The following is a 17,405-nucleotide window of genomic DNA, read 5'->3' as shown; positions in this document are numbered from 1 at the left end:
TTCAAAAATAAAAAACAAGTTGTGATTAAATAGAAATATTGCACAGAACCCTTACTCACTTGTACAACTTGTAAATCTTGAATTTCTGCAATTTAGCATTTGTTTGATGGTGATAAAATCAACCAACAGAACAATGAAACTACTCCCTGTGGATCAGATAAGAATATAGCACTTACAATGACTAAATATCTTTGAATAAAGTTAGTATCTGATCCAAAATAAGCTGAAGATTCATGGTGGAATCAATTTGAGGTATTCCCTCATAGTCAAATATCTGAAGCAAATCCATCTGAGATTGTAGCAATGAAACTGGCATGAAATGATTCCCTTCCTCTGACCTTTTGTTGATCCTTTCAGCAATTGTTCCCACAGGCGCTACTAAGCAGACAAACTTAACCTTGCAGTGACTATACTCGCCTGCTTTGTAATCTGGATCTGCTGACCGGATGATATCTCTGTACCTCTTCTGAAGAGCAGAACAAGCAAGAACAACGGTCTCGCCGTCGACAAACTTCTTTCTGATGGCGTCTCGAAGAGCTTCGAGCCATGGAAAGCGATCTTCGTCGCAAAGTGGGATTCCTTTCAGCATCTTCTCTGTATAAAAGAAAACCAGGACTTGATGATATGTTCCAGCAGAGACAGGTTTCATAGGATGAATAGCCATTTTTGAAGTGGAGGAAAGCATGCCATTGGCATTACCTCTAGTTTATTTTTAATATATAAGTGCAACTTTAGACATTAGATGTGCATAATTGTTTCTAACTAGAGGATTTTTTTATTGAACAAGAAGTATCGCAGAAAATTCATATGTGATGAAACGAAATGCTTCAAGTAATATGTTCCATGATAAACTACAATAATTACTCAAAACTGTGTGTGGGAATTTCCCATGCAGAACATTCTTCCTTGGAAAGTTTCAGAAGTACCTTTGTTTGAATGCGAATGGAAGTCATCAGCTTCAAGAAAGCTGCAATGGAAAGACTCTGAAAGCATCTTAGCAACTGATCTGTTAATTCAATCATTCATCATATTAATGTACTGTAAACGAATTATGACTTAGAAAGTTGTGGTAAAAACAGTGCAAACATTTTGGGGACCATATGAGCCTCGAAGAGCATATATTACTTGCGTTACGTATGATACAACAACAATACTTACTGAAAGCTAAATTCAAGTTCAACTATAAACAACTTCAAAACACAGGGAAATTAAGGTCCATCATGATTATAATTATCTATAGAATTAACTGTGGAACTATTACAGGAAAATTGAGTTTTTGAAAACTATTGCAAATGTTATAATTTTTTTTCTCTAGAATAAATCAGGCAGATGACTTTGGCAATCAAATCATTAAAAAGAATACACATTTTAGATATCTCGAGTCTATTGTTCAAAATGATTGTGAAATAGATGGAGATATTTTTTGCGACTTGGAATATTCGCGGCAGTAGAGAGATATAGAGTTTAACGTCCAAGCTTTTGTACTAAGATCCAACACACAGACATATAAGAGAGAGAGGTGCAAGAGTCATAAGAGACACCATATTTTTTATGTGGTAAACCTTGAAAAGGGAGAAAATCTACGGAGTCTTTCCAATTGAAATGAATCAACTAGTATTTGTTGTTGATTACAAATGATATCATTCCTCAAAGGAAGGTGTTGACTCAATATAAATCATATAGAGCGCATTATGTAGTTGAAGCTATAGAATTCAATGACATAAAAGTTGTTCTCAATGAGTATTTATTTAGTATTTAAGTACCTTAATGATGTTTGAATTAAGCTATATTGGGCTTGTTGGATTCATCTCATCGAGCCGCTCGATTTGATTATAAGCATGCTATATTTAGATGTCATTTGATCATCTAATTAATGGTCTGAAGCTTTCCAATATGCTTTAAGCCCTTGATTTGAGCCATTTGGGCTCGGATTGGATCGATTTTGGTATTGTTGGATTCATCTTATTGAGACATTTAATTTGACTGCAAGTTTACTGAAATTGGTGTTCTGATTATTCCAATTTTAATTTTGAAAGTTGCAATCAAGATATGCCTCGAGCTTCGTGCTGGATCAAGATGATTTTTGGCGGCGTATCAATATTATTAGTAGGATTCAAGTTGATGGTTGAAATGGAGGAATCTATCAGCATGTTGAGTGATAGAAAAATTCCCCTTAAACTTTTGAAAGGGGAAAATTCTATAAGATGGTGGTGACCTGCAATGTTTTATGGAAAAACTCTATAAGATGGTGAGACCTGCAATGCTTTATGGTGCATAATGTTGGTCATTAAAAGTGAAGCATAAAATTTAAGTCAAGTGTTGGAAATAAGAGGATGCTCAGGTGGATCAGTGGCTTTATTCTTAGAGATAGAATGCGAAATGAGTATATACATGAGAAGGTTGGAATAGCTCTAGTGGCAAATAAGATTAGAGAGAGTCTCCTTAGATGACTTGCCCACATAAAATATTAGCCTTCCGATGACCCAATTAGGAGAGTATATATATTAGATCTAGCCTGTGCTAAGGAAGGTAATGTAGACTTAAAAAGACTTGGTTATAAAGTATTAGAAATGATATTTTTTTATTAGATTTAAATAAGAATTTGACTCACTCTTAATAGTACATGATGGAGAAAAAGGATTCATGTAATTGACCCCTCATAGTGGGATAAAGGCTTAATGTTGATGCTGTTCTTTTAGAAAAAGTTGGGCAGTAATTTTGTCATAGCTATCACATTTTAGCGGATATGATTATATTAATTTTCTCCTCACTACAAAAATTCTAGGAAAAATAACAAGAAAGTTGTAGCCAAATAGAAATGTGGCAGCTGTCTATAAGGTAAAATTATGAAAGAGTTAGCTAAAATGCATCAACCTTTATGCTGCTATAGTTGCCACTATGATGATGAAGAAGTTTTACAAGAAAAAGGCAACAACCTTACGACCTCTATATTTTTAATCTCTCTTATATTCAAATTCTCAAAATACTCTTATGTTCAAATTAATAAGACAACAAGAAAATATTGTATGAGATGAGTGTAGAGTGCCCCACATATCATCCCTACCAAGTACCAAAGGTATTTTCTTGTAAGTAACAATTAGGCTCTACAATTTAGCACAAACTCGCATCATCAAGCCACAAGGAAAATAATTTTAGACAAAAAGTAAAGCATGGAAGAAAAGGTTTTTTCCAGTAAATTTTGCAATGTAACTGCTCAAACGCAGAAATACCATTTATCAAAATTTACACCTAAAAATATAAAGACAATTTCAAGTTTACTGCAGCAGAGTCTACTGATAGACACCCGATCGGCGGTGAGAGACTTACGTTTTACCAGAGCCACTCACTCCCATGATCACAATAGCTCGAGCTGATAAACAAGAACATATCCACAATAAGCACACGCACAAAAAAAAAAGAAGGACAAACATAAGAAGAGGAAAAATACAGAACAGATGATGTTGGATGCATCAAAATGTAAACATTTCTAGAAACAACTCTTTAATCTTTAGACAGATAGATGACCAGAGATGCGGATTATTAAAAAAATAATAAAATCAAAATCCAGCCCATCACCCTTAAACGCTAACCCTAATTGGTGAAAAGTGAGAAGAGAGAAGACAGAAAAGAAACAAACCCATTGCAGCGGCTTCAGAGATTTGACCGAAAAGGGAGCATAGAGCACCAATGCAACGTTGAATCCGCAAAAAGCAAATATATTGAGCAATGAAGCATTCGTAAAATTCTCTCTCGTATTTGACCAAAGACAGCAAAGTTTTTCTAAAATTATAAATAATTATCAATAAATTTTTAGCTTTTTTTGGAGTTATTTGAGTACCGCACGAAAAGTATTAGAATCTGTTGCAGAAAATTTGCCTGTAATTTGATTGTCTTCAGGTTTTTGGTTACTAGCACATTCAATCCAAATAAGTATTATTGGATTGGACCCTATCCAAATTGGGTGTAATCAAAATATTATCTTATCTAACACACGCCAATATTTTATTTAAGTAAAATTGTTTGATTTATTTTAACTATTAAAGTTTGCTATAACATAAGAAAATGAAAAATAAAATATTAGATTTTTTTTTCTTTTCATTGCATATCGAATAGAAAATATGTAATTGTATCGCCCCCAGATATTTATGCTTGAAGAAATGAAATCTTCAATTATTAACGCAAGTCATCTTAATATGTAGGTTATAACTTTGACTATTAATCAAAAGATTTTAAATTCAAAAATTACATATTAATATGTGTATGAATTTATCTTTAATTGACTCAAAAGTCTAAACAAAATTCTCATTTATTATAGTGGGTAATTAGGAGCTTCTCTCCCACATGTCAATGTAGATTAAGCCTCTTTTGATTGCTGGTAGTCTCGCCGAGAGATTAGTTACTCCAACATGCGCATTCTATGATGTGACAATGGATATGAGTAATTGAATGTAGTCTCTCTCTCTCCGCCAAAAATATTATGGCAGATTGGCAATGAATCATATGAGGGCAGAGGGCTTCTGTCCCTTCGTAATTTTAGGCTTCGTTTGGGACAATTTTTTTATTGCTTCTTAAAACAGCTTTCTATACAATAATTTATTTTTTGCTCTAAAAAGCTACTTTAATAAGCAATAAAAAAATCGTCCCAAATGAAGCGTTAATATCATTTCATGTAACATAATACAATCTATTATAATTGTAAACTTTATATAAATAATCATCAAGCAAATAATCAAAATATAATTAAAATTTATTTATTTTTACTTGGGTATAAAATTCATGATGAAATGAGATCTAGAGAATATTAGCACATCAAAATTAAGACAAAATCTCCTATCAGTGAAGGTAAATTCTTGATAAACTAGGGATTCATCTATACTTTATTACTGTTATGTTACATAATTTTACTTCATTGGAAAAAAAAATAAGGTGATATATAAATTTATCCAATGCTTTGAAATCATGGAGATGCTCAGGTTTGTATCAAACCGTTCATTGCAATTGTTTTTGCTGCATTTGCTTCGCACAAATTGATATTTTTCTCGAATTAGCATCATCAAAATATAACAACATATGCACACAAAATTGGACGTTATGCTAATTACTATCAGAAATTGATAGTTACATCCATAAATATGAAAGAAAAAAATAATGATAGACAAATAGCAGTTCATTCATGTATTTTAAGGTCAAAATCGCTTCTCATACAAACAAGTATTCAGATTTCGTTTGGGACGGCTTTCTTACTGCTTCTTAAAACAGCTTTTTAGTCAAAAATTTTATTTTATTTTTTATTAAAAAACAATAAAAAAGCCATCCCAAATAAAACCTCAGTCAATAACCAGCAGCCAATAGGTTCAATCATCTTCAAATTAATCCTAATTAAGGCTTTGTTTGGGATGAATTTCTTACTGCTTCTTAAAGCAACATTATAACACAAAAATTAAGAAGCATTAAGAAATCTATCCCAAACAAAACCTAAATCTAGATCAAGATATTCATACCCAAATTCCAAATATATTCTTAACAAGCACCATGATCCATTTATTTTTGATGCAACATTCGATGTGTTCAACAGATCCCCCCTCACACAACAATGCAAATCCTGGCCTCCATACAGCCTCCTTACACCAGTAAAATGGAAATAAAACTGGAAGTCAATAAAAAAAAAAAAAGTAGAATAAAAGATAGCTTCCTCATAGATCAGCCACTAAATTGTTCCTAGTATGGGCAATAGCACAGAAAGCTTACAGGATATATATTACACCAAATTGAAATAAAGGATGGTGTCCTTAGCAAGAACCAAAAGCAGCAGTTGGAAATAAATAAGAACCCATTTTTGGGTTACCTCGTGATGAACATAATCCAGAAAGATTTCTTTGAAGAAACCATAGATTTGCCAATAAACTGAGAGTATCAGAAGTGATGTGGTAAAGCTGTTCTTTGATATTAACAGCAAAGCTGGTATGAGAGCAAATGTGATCCTTTGGGAAAGTTCGCTTCTCTTTATTTTCAGGCTTTCCTTGACCAATGCACTGGCTCGTCTGCCAATGGCAGCTCCTTCCAGAGGACTGAAGGAAATGACCCTTTTTGCATCCAGTTCATTAGGTTCAAGAGAAATCTTATTAGTGAATCCACGCTCTATCTTAACATTATCCTGCATTGTTTTGTTTACAATCAAAAACATTTAGAAGTTTCAACAATTGGGTTATAGCATATAAACCATGATCCTCCATATCACAAAATAGAAATTGTAGCTCCAACCAGACTGAAATTTGTCAACCACACAACTCTTGATGGGATAGTGCACATTGTTGGGTTGTTAAGAAGTCTCAGTAAAGCAACATATAAGAGCTTTTTTTAAGATGAAAAGATCTGAATTTTCATAGAGGTTAAGGCTTCGTTTGGGACGGCTTTCTAACAGCTATTTAAAGCGGCTTTTGAGTACAAAAATTTTAATTTTAGTACTAAAAAATTGTTTTAAGAAGCAGTAAGAAAACCGTCGCAAACGAAGCCTTAGTTTCATGTTCTAGCCACCAAACCAAATTCAAACCTCTGCTCAAGTGTAAAGCCAAAGAAAGTATGTTACATGAAGTTACCTTTAATGTTTGGTTCAAATGTTTCATTTTCAAGAAATACGAATGAAGAAGTGGAGGGAGAGTCCGGAAAATTCTCGAATCAATGCAGCTTTCTAAGGAGACAGAGAGAGGTTCCAACCATGAGGCCAGGTTCGTTTAATAGAAAACACAGTAGAACAGAGAGAGACAGTGGATGAGCAGGGGGGGGGGGGGGGGGGGGGGGGGAGAGAGAGAGAGAGAGAGAGAGAGAGGACGGTTGAAGGGGCATAAAAAAGGGAGAGTAAAATGAGGAAGAGCGGTGAGAGATGAGGGAGAGTAGTGTACATTTTTGTACCTCGGAAGACATTCTATAAAATTCACCAATATATATCTGAGAAAAGTGCGCACTTCTCACGCACAAATCTTTCGTTCAGACACTCTTCGGTCAAACACGAACAAAAGCAAATATGACATAGGCGCGTGTTGCAACATAGAAGTTGAGTACCTCAGTAGAAGGCGATTGAGAAAGCACCGGCTCAGCATTTTCTGCTTGATGTTTCATACCTCTAATCGCTGCCTCTGCAAAGGAACAGAGAGCAAAAGATTGTGTGCGTCCACCATATAGAAATTGGGAAGGTCTGCATGGAAAGATCTGTTTATAATAGATAGGTTAGTATGTAAAATAGACATGAGTGTGCGCATTTGGTTTGTTGTTAGGATGGGGAGATGCACTTAATATTTTCAAATTTAAAAGCAATCAATTAAGTGCAAACAAAAAAAGGTATAAATACAAGATTCTGCATGGAGCACAATGCTCCTTAAACAAACAAATAAATTCAAGCCAATCTTTATAACATGAGTGTGCGCACATATCCCCGTTTAAAAGAATCATCCAATTCACCATTTCTGGGTCGTGTAATTTGATAAAACTAAGGTCCAAAAATAACCACATGAGAATTTTCATTAGTTTAGGAAGCCGCCTTAAAATTTAAGAACGGCCTCATGGAAAATAGGAGTTCAATGCTGGTCGTTTTTCATAGAATTTTCTAAAAGTAATTCATGAATCTAAAGTCTTCTTCTAAGAAAATCGTTTTGGGTGGGTCATGCCGACAAACAACCTATCTAAAGAATATTGAAGTGATATGAGATGCATTATAAGTCTTACAAGAACGAGATGAAATGTGCCCCCTTAAAAATTATAACGACAACAAGGATGAGTCAAATCTTCATGGTGTTCGTGATCACTCTAAGATGAAGTCCATACTCAAGTCCACTCATAGTTTGTGCGGGATGGGTAAGGGTGTAAATAATAAAGACCATTTTTACCGTCACTTTTTCCCACTACAAGTGTGAAAGTGAGCAATAATGTGGGTAACATTGGGCCCATAGAATCTATCTTTTATTGGAAGCACCTTCAAACTACATTTCCTTAACAAAAAAATTCCCAATGAGATGAGTCAGAGATACAAAGATGGATTTTTAATCATACTACAACTGAAAGTCAAGACTAGAAATAGGGAAAGGTCAACAATTCATTGATTTGGCAAAAAACTTTTAACAATTAGGATGGTTTTCTTTTACTTTATCAAATCATGTGACTTTGACGCTCATGGATTACGATTGCACATGCATCCTACTCTGTATTCTCAACAACAATTTTGCATTTGAGGGCAAAAGTATAGTCATGAACTATACCTATTTAGCATGCCGAGCTAAGGTTCTTTTAAGAGCTAAAGTACTAGAAAATTTGTTCAATTGAAGCACAAATTCTTGAGAAAAAAGATAAGCCGCCAATATTTTATGGTCTAAACTGTCACATATAATTCACGATCATTGAGTAACCCTATTGTGCATCGTTCTATTTCTTGTTGAAGTATGCAATTTAATGACCCTCCAATAAATCCAAAGGCATCAAGGATAACTTAAACACTAAATTGAAATCATGCAATTTCTACATAGGGGAGGTAGTCAAAAGATTCTTTATTTTAATTTTAATTCACCATTCTTAAGGCAATAAGTGATAGGGGTCATGATTGGAATAAAGTCACGACTAATCTCTTGTAAGATGTGTCTAGTCCATCTAAGTTGTGGACTTAATGTACATTGGTTGGCACAAGCGAATCCTTAATGGCTTGAATATTCTCAGGATCTACAGAGAAAACTTCATTGGAGATAACTTGGCAAAGAAAATCATAAAGGAGGTCGTGAAGGAACATTATTCAAATAGACATACAATATTTCTTGACAAAAAAACATAAAAAACTTGTTGCGAGGGGTGGGTGTGGATATACCTTTTTTGATTAATGATTTGAATATCATCAAAATATATGACCAAGTATTTTCTAATAAATAGGCATAGAATATGAGTCATTCCCCGTACAAAGGTATTTGGAGTATTTGGTAGACCAAATGGCATAACTAACCACTTATAAAGAACATCTTTATCTTGAAGGTTGTTTCTATTAATTACATTTTCTCATGCATATATTCTAAATATGCTCTTGACATAGATCTGCAAGAATATAATTATTCATGCTAGTTATATTTGATGGTGATTTTATTAATGGCACGACCATCCACAAAAATATGCTATGGATCATCCTTCCTAGCTATAAGGAAGGGTTGGGGCAATGCCAGAGGCGTAAGCTCCATTTGATGAATCACTTCACTAGTTCACTCATAAGTCATCAACTTGTCAATTGAATTCGATATAATCACTGGGCTCATTCTATAATGGAGTTGACTAGGGATTGCAGATCCTAGCACAAGATTTTATTACATGTTAGACAATCCTAATCTGAGCAACTCATGAAAGAGTTGTTTATGCCTAGGATTCAAAAAATAGGTGGCTCGCTTCACAGAAAGTAACTCAAAAGCAAGTTGACTTGAAAAAGTGAAGACAATCAATGTGTATATGGCGTTGTTACTAATTTCCTACCAAAAGTAATGGTACTTGTTGACATGCAGAAACTTCCTTTAAACAAGGATAAAAGTGCCCTTTAGGATATTGAGGTGCAACTTCTTTAGGCTTAACATCATTCAATACAATCTTTTTGTCCTTAAATTTAAAAGTGCAGGTATTACAGTATTCGTTTTTTTTTTTTTAATTACAGTATTCGTAATTGGTGCATCCAAGTCATATAGTTAGGGTCTCCCTAAGAGTATGTGGGCAACTTCCGTTGGAAGAGCATCACAACAGATTATGTTTTAATAATTGGTTGGATACAATGGTACAATAAAATGTCAAGTGACAAATAAAGAGGTCATGTCAACCCAAGCTAACTTGTATGGCAAGGGGGGAGATTCAAGAGTAGTTTCATCTTAATAAGTACAAAGATAGCAATAACATTCACGTAACTACCACAATCTATGATCAACTTCTATGACTTGTAAGCATACTTGAAATAGGTGTGAAAGATAACAAAACATTTCCAATTTGCATCAACTCTCGACAATAAATAATGTACTATTATAATGTATGACATATTTAATGCTTTGTGCATCAATAGTCTCCTCACGAGTCTATCCCTAACAGATCATCTTCCTAGTCATCCATGACTCCCGAGTTTATGTGGAAACTCCTATGTAGATCATCTTCCTGATCAAGATAACTAAGTAAATGTGAGCATTATAGGTAAGAATGCAATGTCAAGTGACCTAGTTAGGTGAGAGAGGCTAAAAGGATGTGCTTGACAATCTGTGAATCGCCACTTCATAAATGGCCAAGGCAATATCTGAATAGACGCCTAAGGAACGCTTCTTAGTATGACCAATCGACCTTACCACCAAGCCTACCTCCTTGCTCAGCTTGGAAAGCTTGGCTTGACTCGAGTAAACAATGAGAACTAAATTGTTGAATACTAAACAAGACAGAAGTTAGCAAACAACATTTGGGGCATCCTTCATAATGATCCAAGTCATTTCCCATACTTCGAAGGATACATGGCATATGCATGAAAATATTAACACGTGATGTATTTAAGGGAATATATTCCTTCTTTAGCTTATGTTGGCGGTGGTGAAAGATCTTGATTTTTTTTTTTTTTAGATTTTTGGGCTCTATCCTCATGTCCAATTTTTCTCTTATTAGAAGGTTTCTCAAATTATTTTTGATAAGCATTGATATCCTCGTAAGCAGTAATTTGTGCTTCAATTGTGTGAATAAGGTCAACATAAGAATGAACAGTCTCCTGCATTAGCGAAGAGTAGAATGGTTCATGATGTAATCCTCCAAAAAAATGCCTCGCAATAACTCAAGATCCACTCCAAGAATTTGTCGAGCTTCAAAAGAAAACATTTGAAAATGAACTTTTAATGATTCTCCTGCACTTTGACGGATTCCAAAGAGATGTGAAGAACCTTTAACAATTCTTCTTTTAACGATAAATTGTTCACTAAAAAGTTTTGTCGGATGAGATAAATTATGAATTGTGTTTCTGGGAAGAGTGTACAATAACGTACGAGCCTAACGCATAGGGTAGCAAGAAACTTAAGCCGCCTCCTTCAGTTCTTCAATCCTTGTACTACAAATTTAACATCCTATAGATTCTATCTGAGCTATAAAAACACATTCCATAGGCACGTTGCCAGCATGTTTAAGCATCTGCATAAACTCAAGGCATTCCTAAGCTAATACAATCTGAAGCTTACAAAACGCACTTTAAAAAGGTGTTTTTTTTAACTATTAAACATATGCATGACCAATAAAGATGGCTTCAACTGTAAGTTAGTAATCCTTGGTAATAAAGGCATAACAATTTTTCACATCTTACCACAAAATAACAGTTTTATCATAAAAAGGTAGCACCACAACTGTCATCTATAAACATCCTTAGCTCATAGTAAAAGCTAGGTAACCTCTGGTCTTTTTTTTTCCCTACATCTTATTATTTTTAACTAAAGAACCTATCGGATATTTTACCAGGGGAAAAAAACATGGCCCAACTAAAAAAAATTCATTTCAGCAAACTCAGGCAACTATAAATCAGAGTCAAATAAATCCCTTGTCATATATTTCCTACTTCAGTACAATATCTATCATTATAAGAGGGTCTTCAAAATTGTCATTGAAACCAAATAAGCCAATACTAAATTTTATAAAAAGGTAAACAACCAAAACCTCATCAAAGCAAAAAAATCCTTTACATGACTCATATCCAATGCTGATAGGATAAGACGATAAGTAGATAAAGATGTTTTTATGCGGATCTGATGCAGTTTCTACTAAAATTTACAAAAATCCATTCCAATCATCAAATTACTAGTGTCAAGCAGAGAACGAATCGCCATAAATCCTTATTCGCCATCCAAAAGTTTACTAAGAGGAAAGTAAGGTAATTACCTTTGAAGGAATGCAGCCGACATTAAGGCAGATACCGCTAAGGGATCCCCTCTTCTCGATGCATGTAGTCTTAAGCCCTAGCTGCGCATCCTTGATAGCAGCCACGTACCCCCTCGGACCGCCGCCGATCGCCGCCACATCGTTCTCCTCCGCCGCTGCCGCAAATCCTCTCCATGCCGCCGAAAATCGAGCAAGCTCCGCCTGCCGGACCAGGAGGCTACCCACTCTTCGCCTGGCTAAACTCGCCATAGCCATTTTCTGCTTCTCCGATATGCTCTTCCCCTCTTGACCGGAATAAGGCCCGTGATGGTTATTACCTTTGCTTTATTTTCTCTTCTAATTTTGAGGTAAGTTTTATATACAAGTAAAAAAATTTAATAAGACCAATATTTTAATGTATGGGCAGTGATAAAATATAGCATGTGATGCGAATGTAAGGAATTAATACTTTTAGGTTAAACAAGAGATTGATGTGAAGATTATCTATGAGGAGAGAGAAAATTAAGAGTTGTTGTGGGCTAGAATATTCGTAAAGATAAACTTAGTGTTGCACTGATATCTAGCACACAAATAGAGAACTTAAATCACCACGATTTTTACGTAAAATTTTCTGAAAAAGGAATAAACCACGGGGTTATGCCCAGTGTAAATACTTCAATATTGTTTGAATATGTTACAAAGATTGACTCGTCCCTAAACTTGTGGACGGTCAAATTATAGTAGTCCATGAACTTCGGTTGAACTTCGTGTGAATATTTGTGAGTTTAAAATGATGAAGGCAGGGCAGAAGTCTGATGGGGTAGAGCGAAAGTTCAACAGTTGTCGAGCATAAGTCTTGTGTCGTTCAGTGGCCAGGCTAAAGTCTGGCGACAGTTAGTGGTCGGGCGAAAGTCCGACTACGGTAGATAGCAGGATGAAAATTCGATGATAGTCGATGGCAGAGCGGTGGTCGAGGAGCCTAGTGGCGAGAGAGTAACACTATTGTGCATCGTTGTATTTCTTTTTTAATTGGATGGTAATTAAATTATCATTTATGTAAAATTTATATGTTTTATTTATTTGTATGGAAAGAGAACTAATGATTTTTTTAATCGATGGTATGTGAACTTAGAAACATATTTTGTATGCTTTAATTGAACTCATCACATCATTTAATTGCATTGGATAACTCTACATCATAAAATTTTCAAAATCATTAAGGCCATGTTGTTAATATGAAGAGGTGCATTAATTTTATTTGCTTGTCTAACATATTTGTTTTTTGCCTTCTATATGTCCAAATCATCTAAAACTATTTTTAATTATCTTATTCCTTCTAATTGTTCCTATGATATTATCATTTTTTTTGCTGATATAATCATTTTTTTATTTTATTATTCTTGATTTTACCACATATCCATCTTTTTATTTTCATTTATACTACACTTAACTTAAAAACGAACTATTTATTTTACAACATAATACTTTGATTCATCTAACATGGCACATGGCAATGCCTAATTGTTGTTCTATAAAATTTCTATAAAATTTAAAATTTTACTTTTAATTATCCAAGTAATCCTCTTATCATATAATGCTCATGAGATGCTTCTTCATAACCATCCCACCTCAACTATAAAAATTATATCCTAATTAATGCATTTTTATTGTTTTATATAATAGATCCAAGATACTTGATACATTATTAAAAATTGTTTTGATCAAGCATGAATCTTGATGCATATATGAATTGTAAACTTTCAAAATTAAAATTGGGACTATTGAAACTCCAATTTCAACATACTTATACTCAAATTGAACGTCTTAGAGAGAAGAACCCAATGATACTTAAATCGGTCCAACTCAAGCCCAAATGGGCTCAAATGAAGTGATTGAAGCATATTGGGAAGCTTCAAAGCATTAATTGAATAATCAAATGATCTCCAAATATGACATGTTTATGGTCCAATTGAGCGGCTCGACGAGATGAATCCAGTGAGCCCAAGACCGCTTATAGATGACATTATTAAAACACTTAAATGCTGAATTAATGCTTCGTGATTAAGGGAATTAGTATGGACCGTCCGATGTAGCTCTAAAATTGCTCAAGATCTCAATATTTATGAAGCATGTCATGTGACGCATCGAGAATCTAATTAAGAATTATTATTATTATTATTATTATTATTGAAACGTCTTGCAAAAATTATCTTGATCGGGCACGAATCTCGAGGCAAAAATCAAGTTGGAAACTTCAAAAATTAAATCAGAGAGCATATGAACTTCGATTTCAGCAAACTTATAGTCAAACTGAGCGTCTCGAAAATACGAACCCGACGACATCAAATTCAACTCAATCCGAGCCCAAATCAAGCACCCGAAGTGCTATTGGAAAGCTCGTACCACAAATTGAGTTACCAAACGGTCTTCGATTTTAACGAACTTATAGTCGAATCGAGCGGATCGACGAAACGAATCCAACGAACCCAAGATCGCCAAATTTTGACATCACTAAGGCCTTCAAAAATCCAACGAACGGTGCACGATCGAATGATTCAATATCAGCCGTCCATTCGACCACTCCCTATTTGCCCCTGATCTCATGCCTATTTACGAGCTATGCCACTCCAGAAAAACTATAAATAGAGCTCTCATTCTTCATAAGAGGGGACCGAAGCAAGAAAAAGAAGGGAAGAAGAAGGGAAGGAGAAGGAGAAGGAGAATCAGCTCCTCCTCGACCACCGTCGGAGTTCTTCCCGCCGCCTGAACAAAGCCGGAATTCTACCGGATTTTCGGGAGACTCAGGAACTTTGCACAACTTTGTAACTAAATTTTAACTCAGGAGAAACTCATTGTAATCTGATCGTCCTAACTTGTGGGACGAATCAGTCTTTTGTATCTCAAACGACACTAGTGGAACTTTTCAACTCGGTGTGGCCCCGTGGTTTTTCCCCTTTTCAGGGTTTTACACGTAAAATTTTTGGTGTTCTTTTATCTTCTGTTTGTATGTGCTGAATATTCGTACAACGCTCGGACGTAACAAACTCTACCGCGGCGTATATTCTAGCCCGCAACAATTATTATTTTAATAACACATCAAAGCTATCTAAAACATCAAAATATGCGCATGTACTCACATTAATAAAAAATAATATATACTGTTTATGATTTATACAATCATATCATAACTACTTTGTCATGAGTACAAAAAAAAATGGATAAAAAAGAAACATAACCTGAAGAATCATGACTAGCCTCAAACTCATGATCATCTGCCATGAATTGGAATCATTTTATCACATATAATGAGCTAAAAAGCCCAACAATAAAATCAAAATCTAAAACTAAACTCAAAGCACGGTAGAAAACCAATATGCATGTCAGAAATTGATGTAAGCAAATTAAAGCAAATACAAAGAGAGAACAACAAAGATAATCAAATCTTATTTTTATAAAATTAAGACATAACTTAGAGAACAAAATATATTAGAGAAAACAACTAACTTCAGAAAAAGAAAAGAGGCAACTTCTAACGACTAAAACAAAAGAAGACCAGCAAAGAAACAATATTTTTTTTTAAAAAAAAAAACTATCCTCAGAACATCCTTCAAGAGGACTCCTCACATGTACCGATTGTAGGAATATAATTTAAAATAAGGTTTAGATATGCAAACCAAGGGTCCACCACAAATCGTCCACAACTTCACCAAACAGCCAACAACCTCGCTAAAACAGCCAACAAAAACAGCCAACAACTTCACCAAAAGAACTAGAAGAAAGATACAGGTGGAGTGGAACTTGCGTAGAGAAGAAGGAGGTTAGAAGACCGAGAAGAAAGAGGAGAAGCTCGCAAGCTTTCTTAGGGGAGAAGGAGAATGGAAAAAGCTCTCAAGCTCTTCCAAAGAAGAAAACCCTCAGGTTTTTTAAAGCACTTAGCTCTCAAAATATTCAACCAACGCTTCTATGATAAAGCATTTCATATTTATAAGCAAAAAAGAAAGCCCAACAGCCAATGCACCCATAATTCCCCCAATAAACTTTAGGGATAGGAAAAGCCAAAAGGCACACATCAGTTCCAAAGCAGCAGCCAGCAACTTTCCAGAAAACAGAGAAGAATCAGATCACGGGACCAACAGCCAGCCACGGAACAGCCAGAATTAACGGGAAAAGCACCGAAACATTAAAGGAACACCAGGTCCAAGGAATCCAGAAAACGAACAGGCACCCCAAGCAGCCACGACTGCCTAAATTCCAGCCAATTTCTCTCCCAATGCCACAAGACACATCTCTCCAAACAGCCATGAAAGGAAGAGAAAAAAGAATAGGAAAAGGCAAGTTCCACTCACCAAAATCTGCCATAAAGTAGTACTAAACTTCAGCTTATAATGAGCTCAACTTCACAAGATATTAATGAGCTTGCACTACTTGGATTTCAACCACCAAAGCCCAAATCGAAACAAAACAGCCAATGCCCACATGAAACCAGCAAACAACCAAAGGACAAAATGGACCCCCAAAGCCGGCAAACCCAAGGAACCAAAATCCAAACCTTTTCCTACCATGATCATTGGATTTACCACCATCATTGGATAGCATAAAAAACAAAAAAAATAGAAAATATAACTAATATTGTTTATAACAAAAATATTGCAAAAAATCTAAATGCATCAGAAATCAGATCATAACAATTTCATTCATATGAACATTGAAGCAGTTCAGAAATTATAAAATTGTATGATACAGAAGACAATAAATCAGTATAAGTGTCAAATCAATAAAACAATTGTCACATCATTTCTACAAGCAATAGATAAATCATATAAAATGATAAAATCAAATCATCGATAAAGATTGTCGAAATCATATCAATGTAATAAAATCATATAGGAATTTACACATTATATCCAGTTATTATATATTAATATTAAATCAGTATATTAATCAAATGCTCGGTATATCCTATATATCACATGCTTAATGTATGTATCATATTTTTTATATCAATGAATCAGCAACATTGTTAATAATAAATCCGCACAATAATATGAATAATGTCTCAATAACGTGCATTTCTGTAGTCATGCTAAACAAGTAAGAAGTCATGGTTATCATGATGTTTTTCAGTATTATATTAGTATCTTTAAACTGTTAGCTCAATAAATAAAGTCACCACTCTTTACCCATCGGCACAATAATCATGTCCTTATAACTTCTAATCAATATATCATGTAAATCAATCGAGGATAACATAAAATCATATATTTAAAGGAAAGTCCGTCGGCCCATCATCTTATACATGTCAATCAATATTCAACCAATGGGTCAATCAATTTTTACTTATCATTTACACATATTATTATTACATTATTATAATCGTAATCTCAATCACATATCCACATTCATTTTTAATATATTGCATAAAATAAATCATAATTAAGCCTAATTCAAAAAGTACCAAAATATCATAGTAATATACAACAAATATCATGCTGAACAAAAAAAAAAAAAATCATATTTTTATAATTTAACCA

The 17,405-nt window shown here is 34.4% G+C and overlaps 2 protein-coding genes across 2 annotated transcripts; both read right to left on the bottom strand.

The window, feature by feature from the left end:
• LOC110114945 (gluconokinase) lies at positions 1–3,871 on the bottom strand. Its single transcript, XM_020848010.2, has 4 exons — positions 3,638–3,871; positions 3,328–3,370; positions 927–1,006; positions 1–594 (listed from the first exon to the last, which is right to left on the bottom strand). The coding sequence occupies exons 1-4, from the start codon at positions 3,639–3,641 to the stop codon at positions 182–184; spliced, it is 540 nt and encodes a 179-aa protein (XP_020703669.1). The 5' UTR covers positions 3,642–3,871; the 3' UTR covers positions 1–181.
• A 1,644-nt stretch (positions 3,872–5,515) lies between these two features.
• LOC110114944 (dihydrolipoyl dehydrogenase 1, mitochondrial-like) lies at positions 5,516–12,228 on the bottom strand. The gene is made up of 3 exons (XM_020848009.2): positions 11,896–12,228; positions 7,060–7,206; positions 5,516–6,154 (listed from the first exon to the last, which is right to left on the bottom strand). Exons 1-3 carry the CDS (start codon positions 12,148–12,150, stop codon positions 5,759–5,761), a joined length of 798 nt encoding a protein of 265 aa, XP_020703668.1. The 5' UTR covers positions 12,151–12,228; the 3' UTR covers positions 5,516–5,758.
• Between the last annotated feature and the right edge of the window lie 5,177 nt (positions 12,229–17,405).

Source organism: Dendrobium catenatum, unplaced genomic scaffold (assembly GCF_001605985.2).
Source record: "Dendrobium catenatum unplaced genomic scaffold, ASM160598v2 fragScaff_scaffold_716, whole genome shotgun sequence".
In the NCBI taxonomy this organism is placed as follows: domain Eukaryota; kingdom Viridiplantae; phylum Streptophyta; class Magnoliopsida; order Asparagales; family Orchidaceae; genus Dendrobium; species Dendrobium catenatum.
This window is presented reverse-complemented; position numbering and strand designations above follow the sequence as displayed.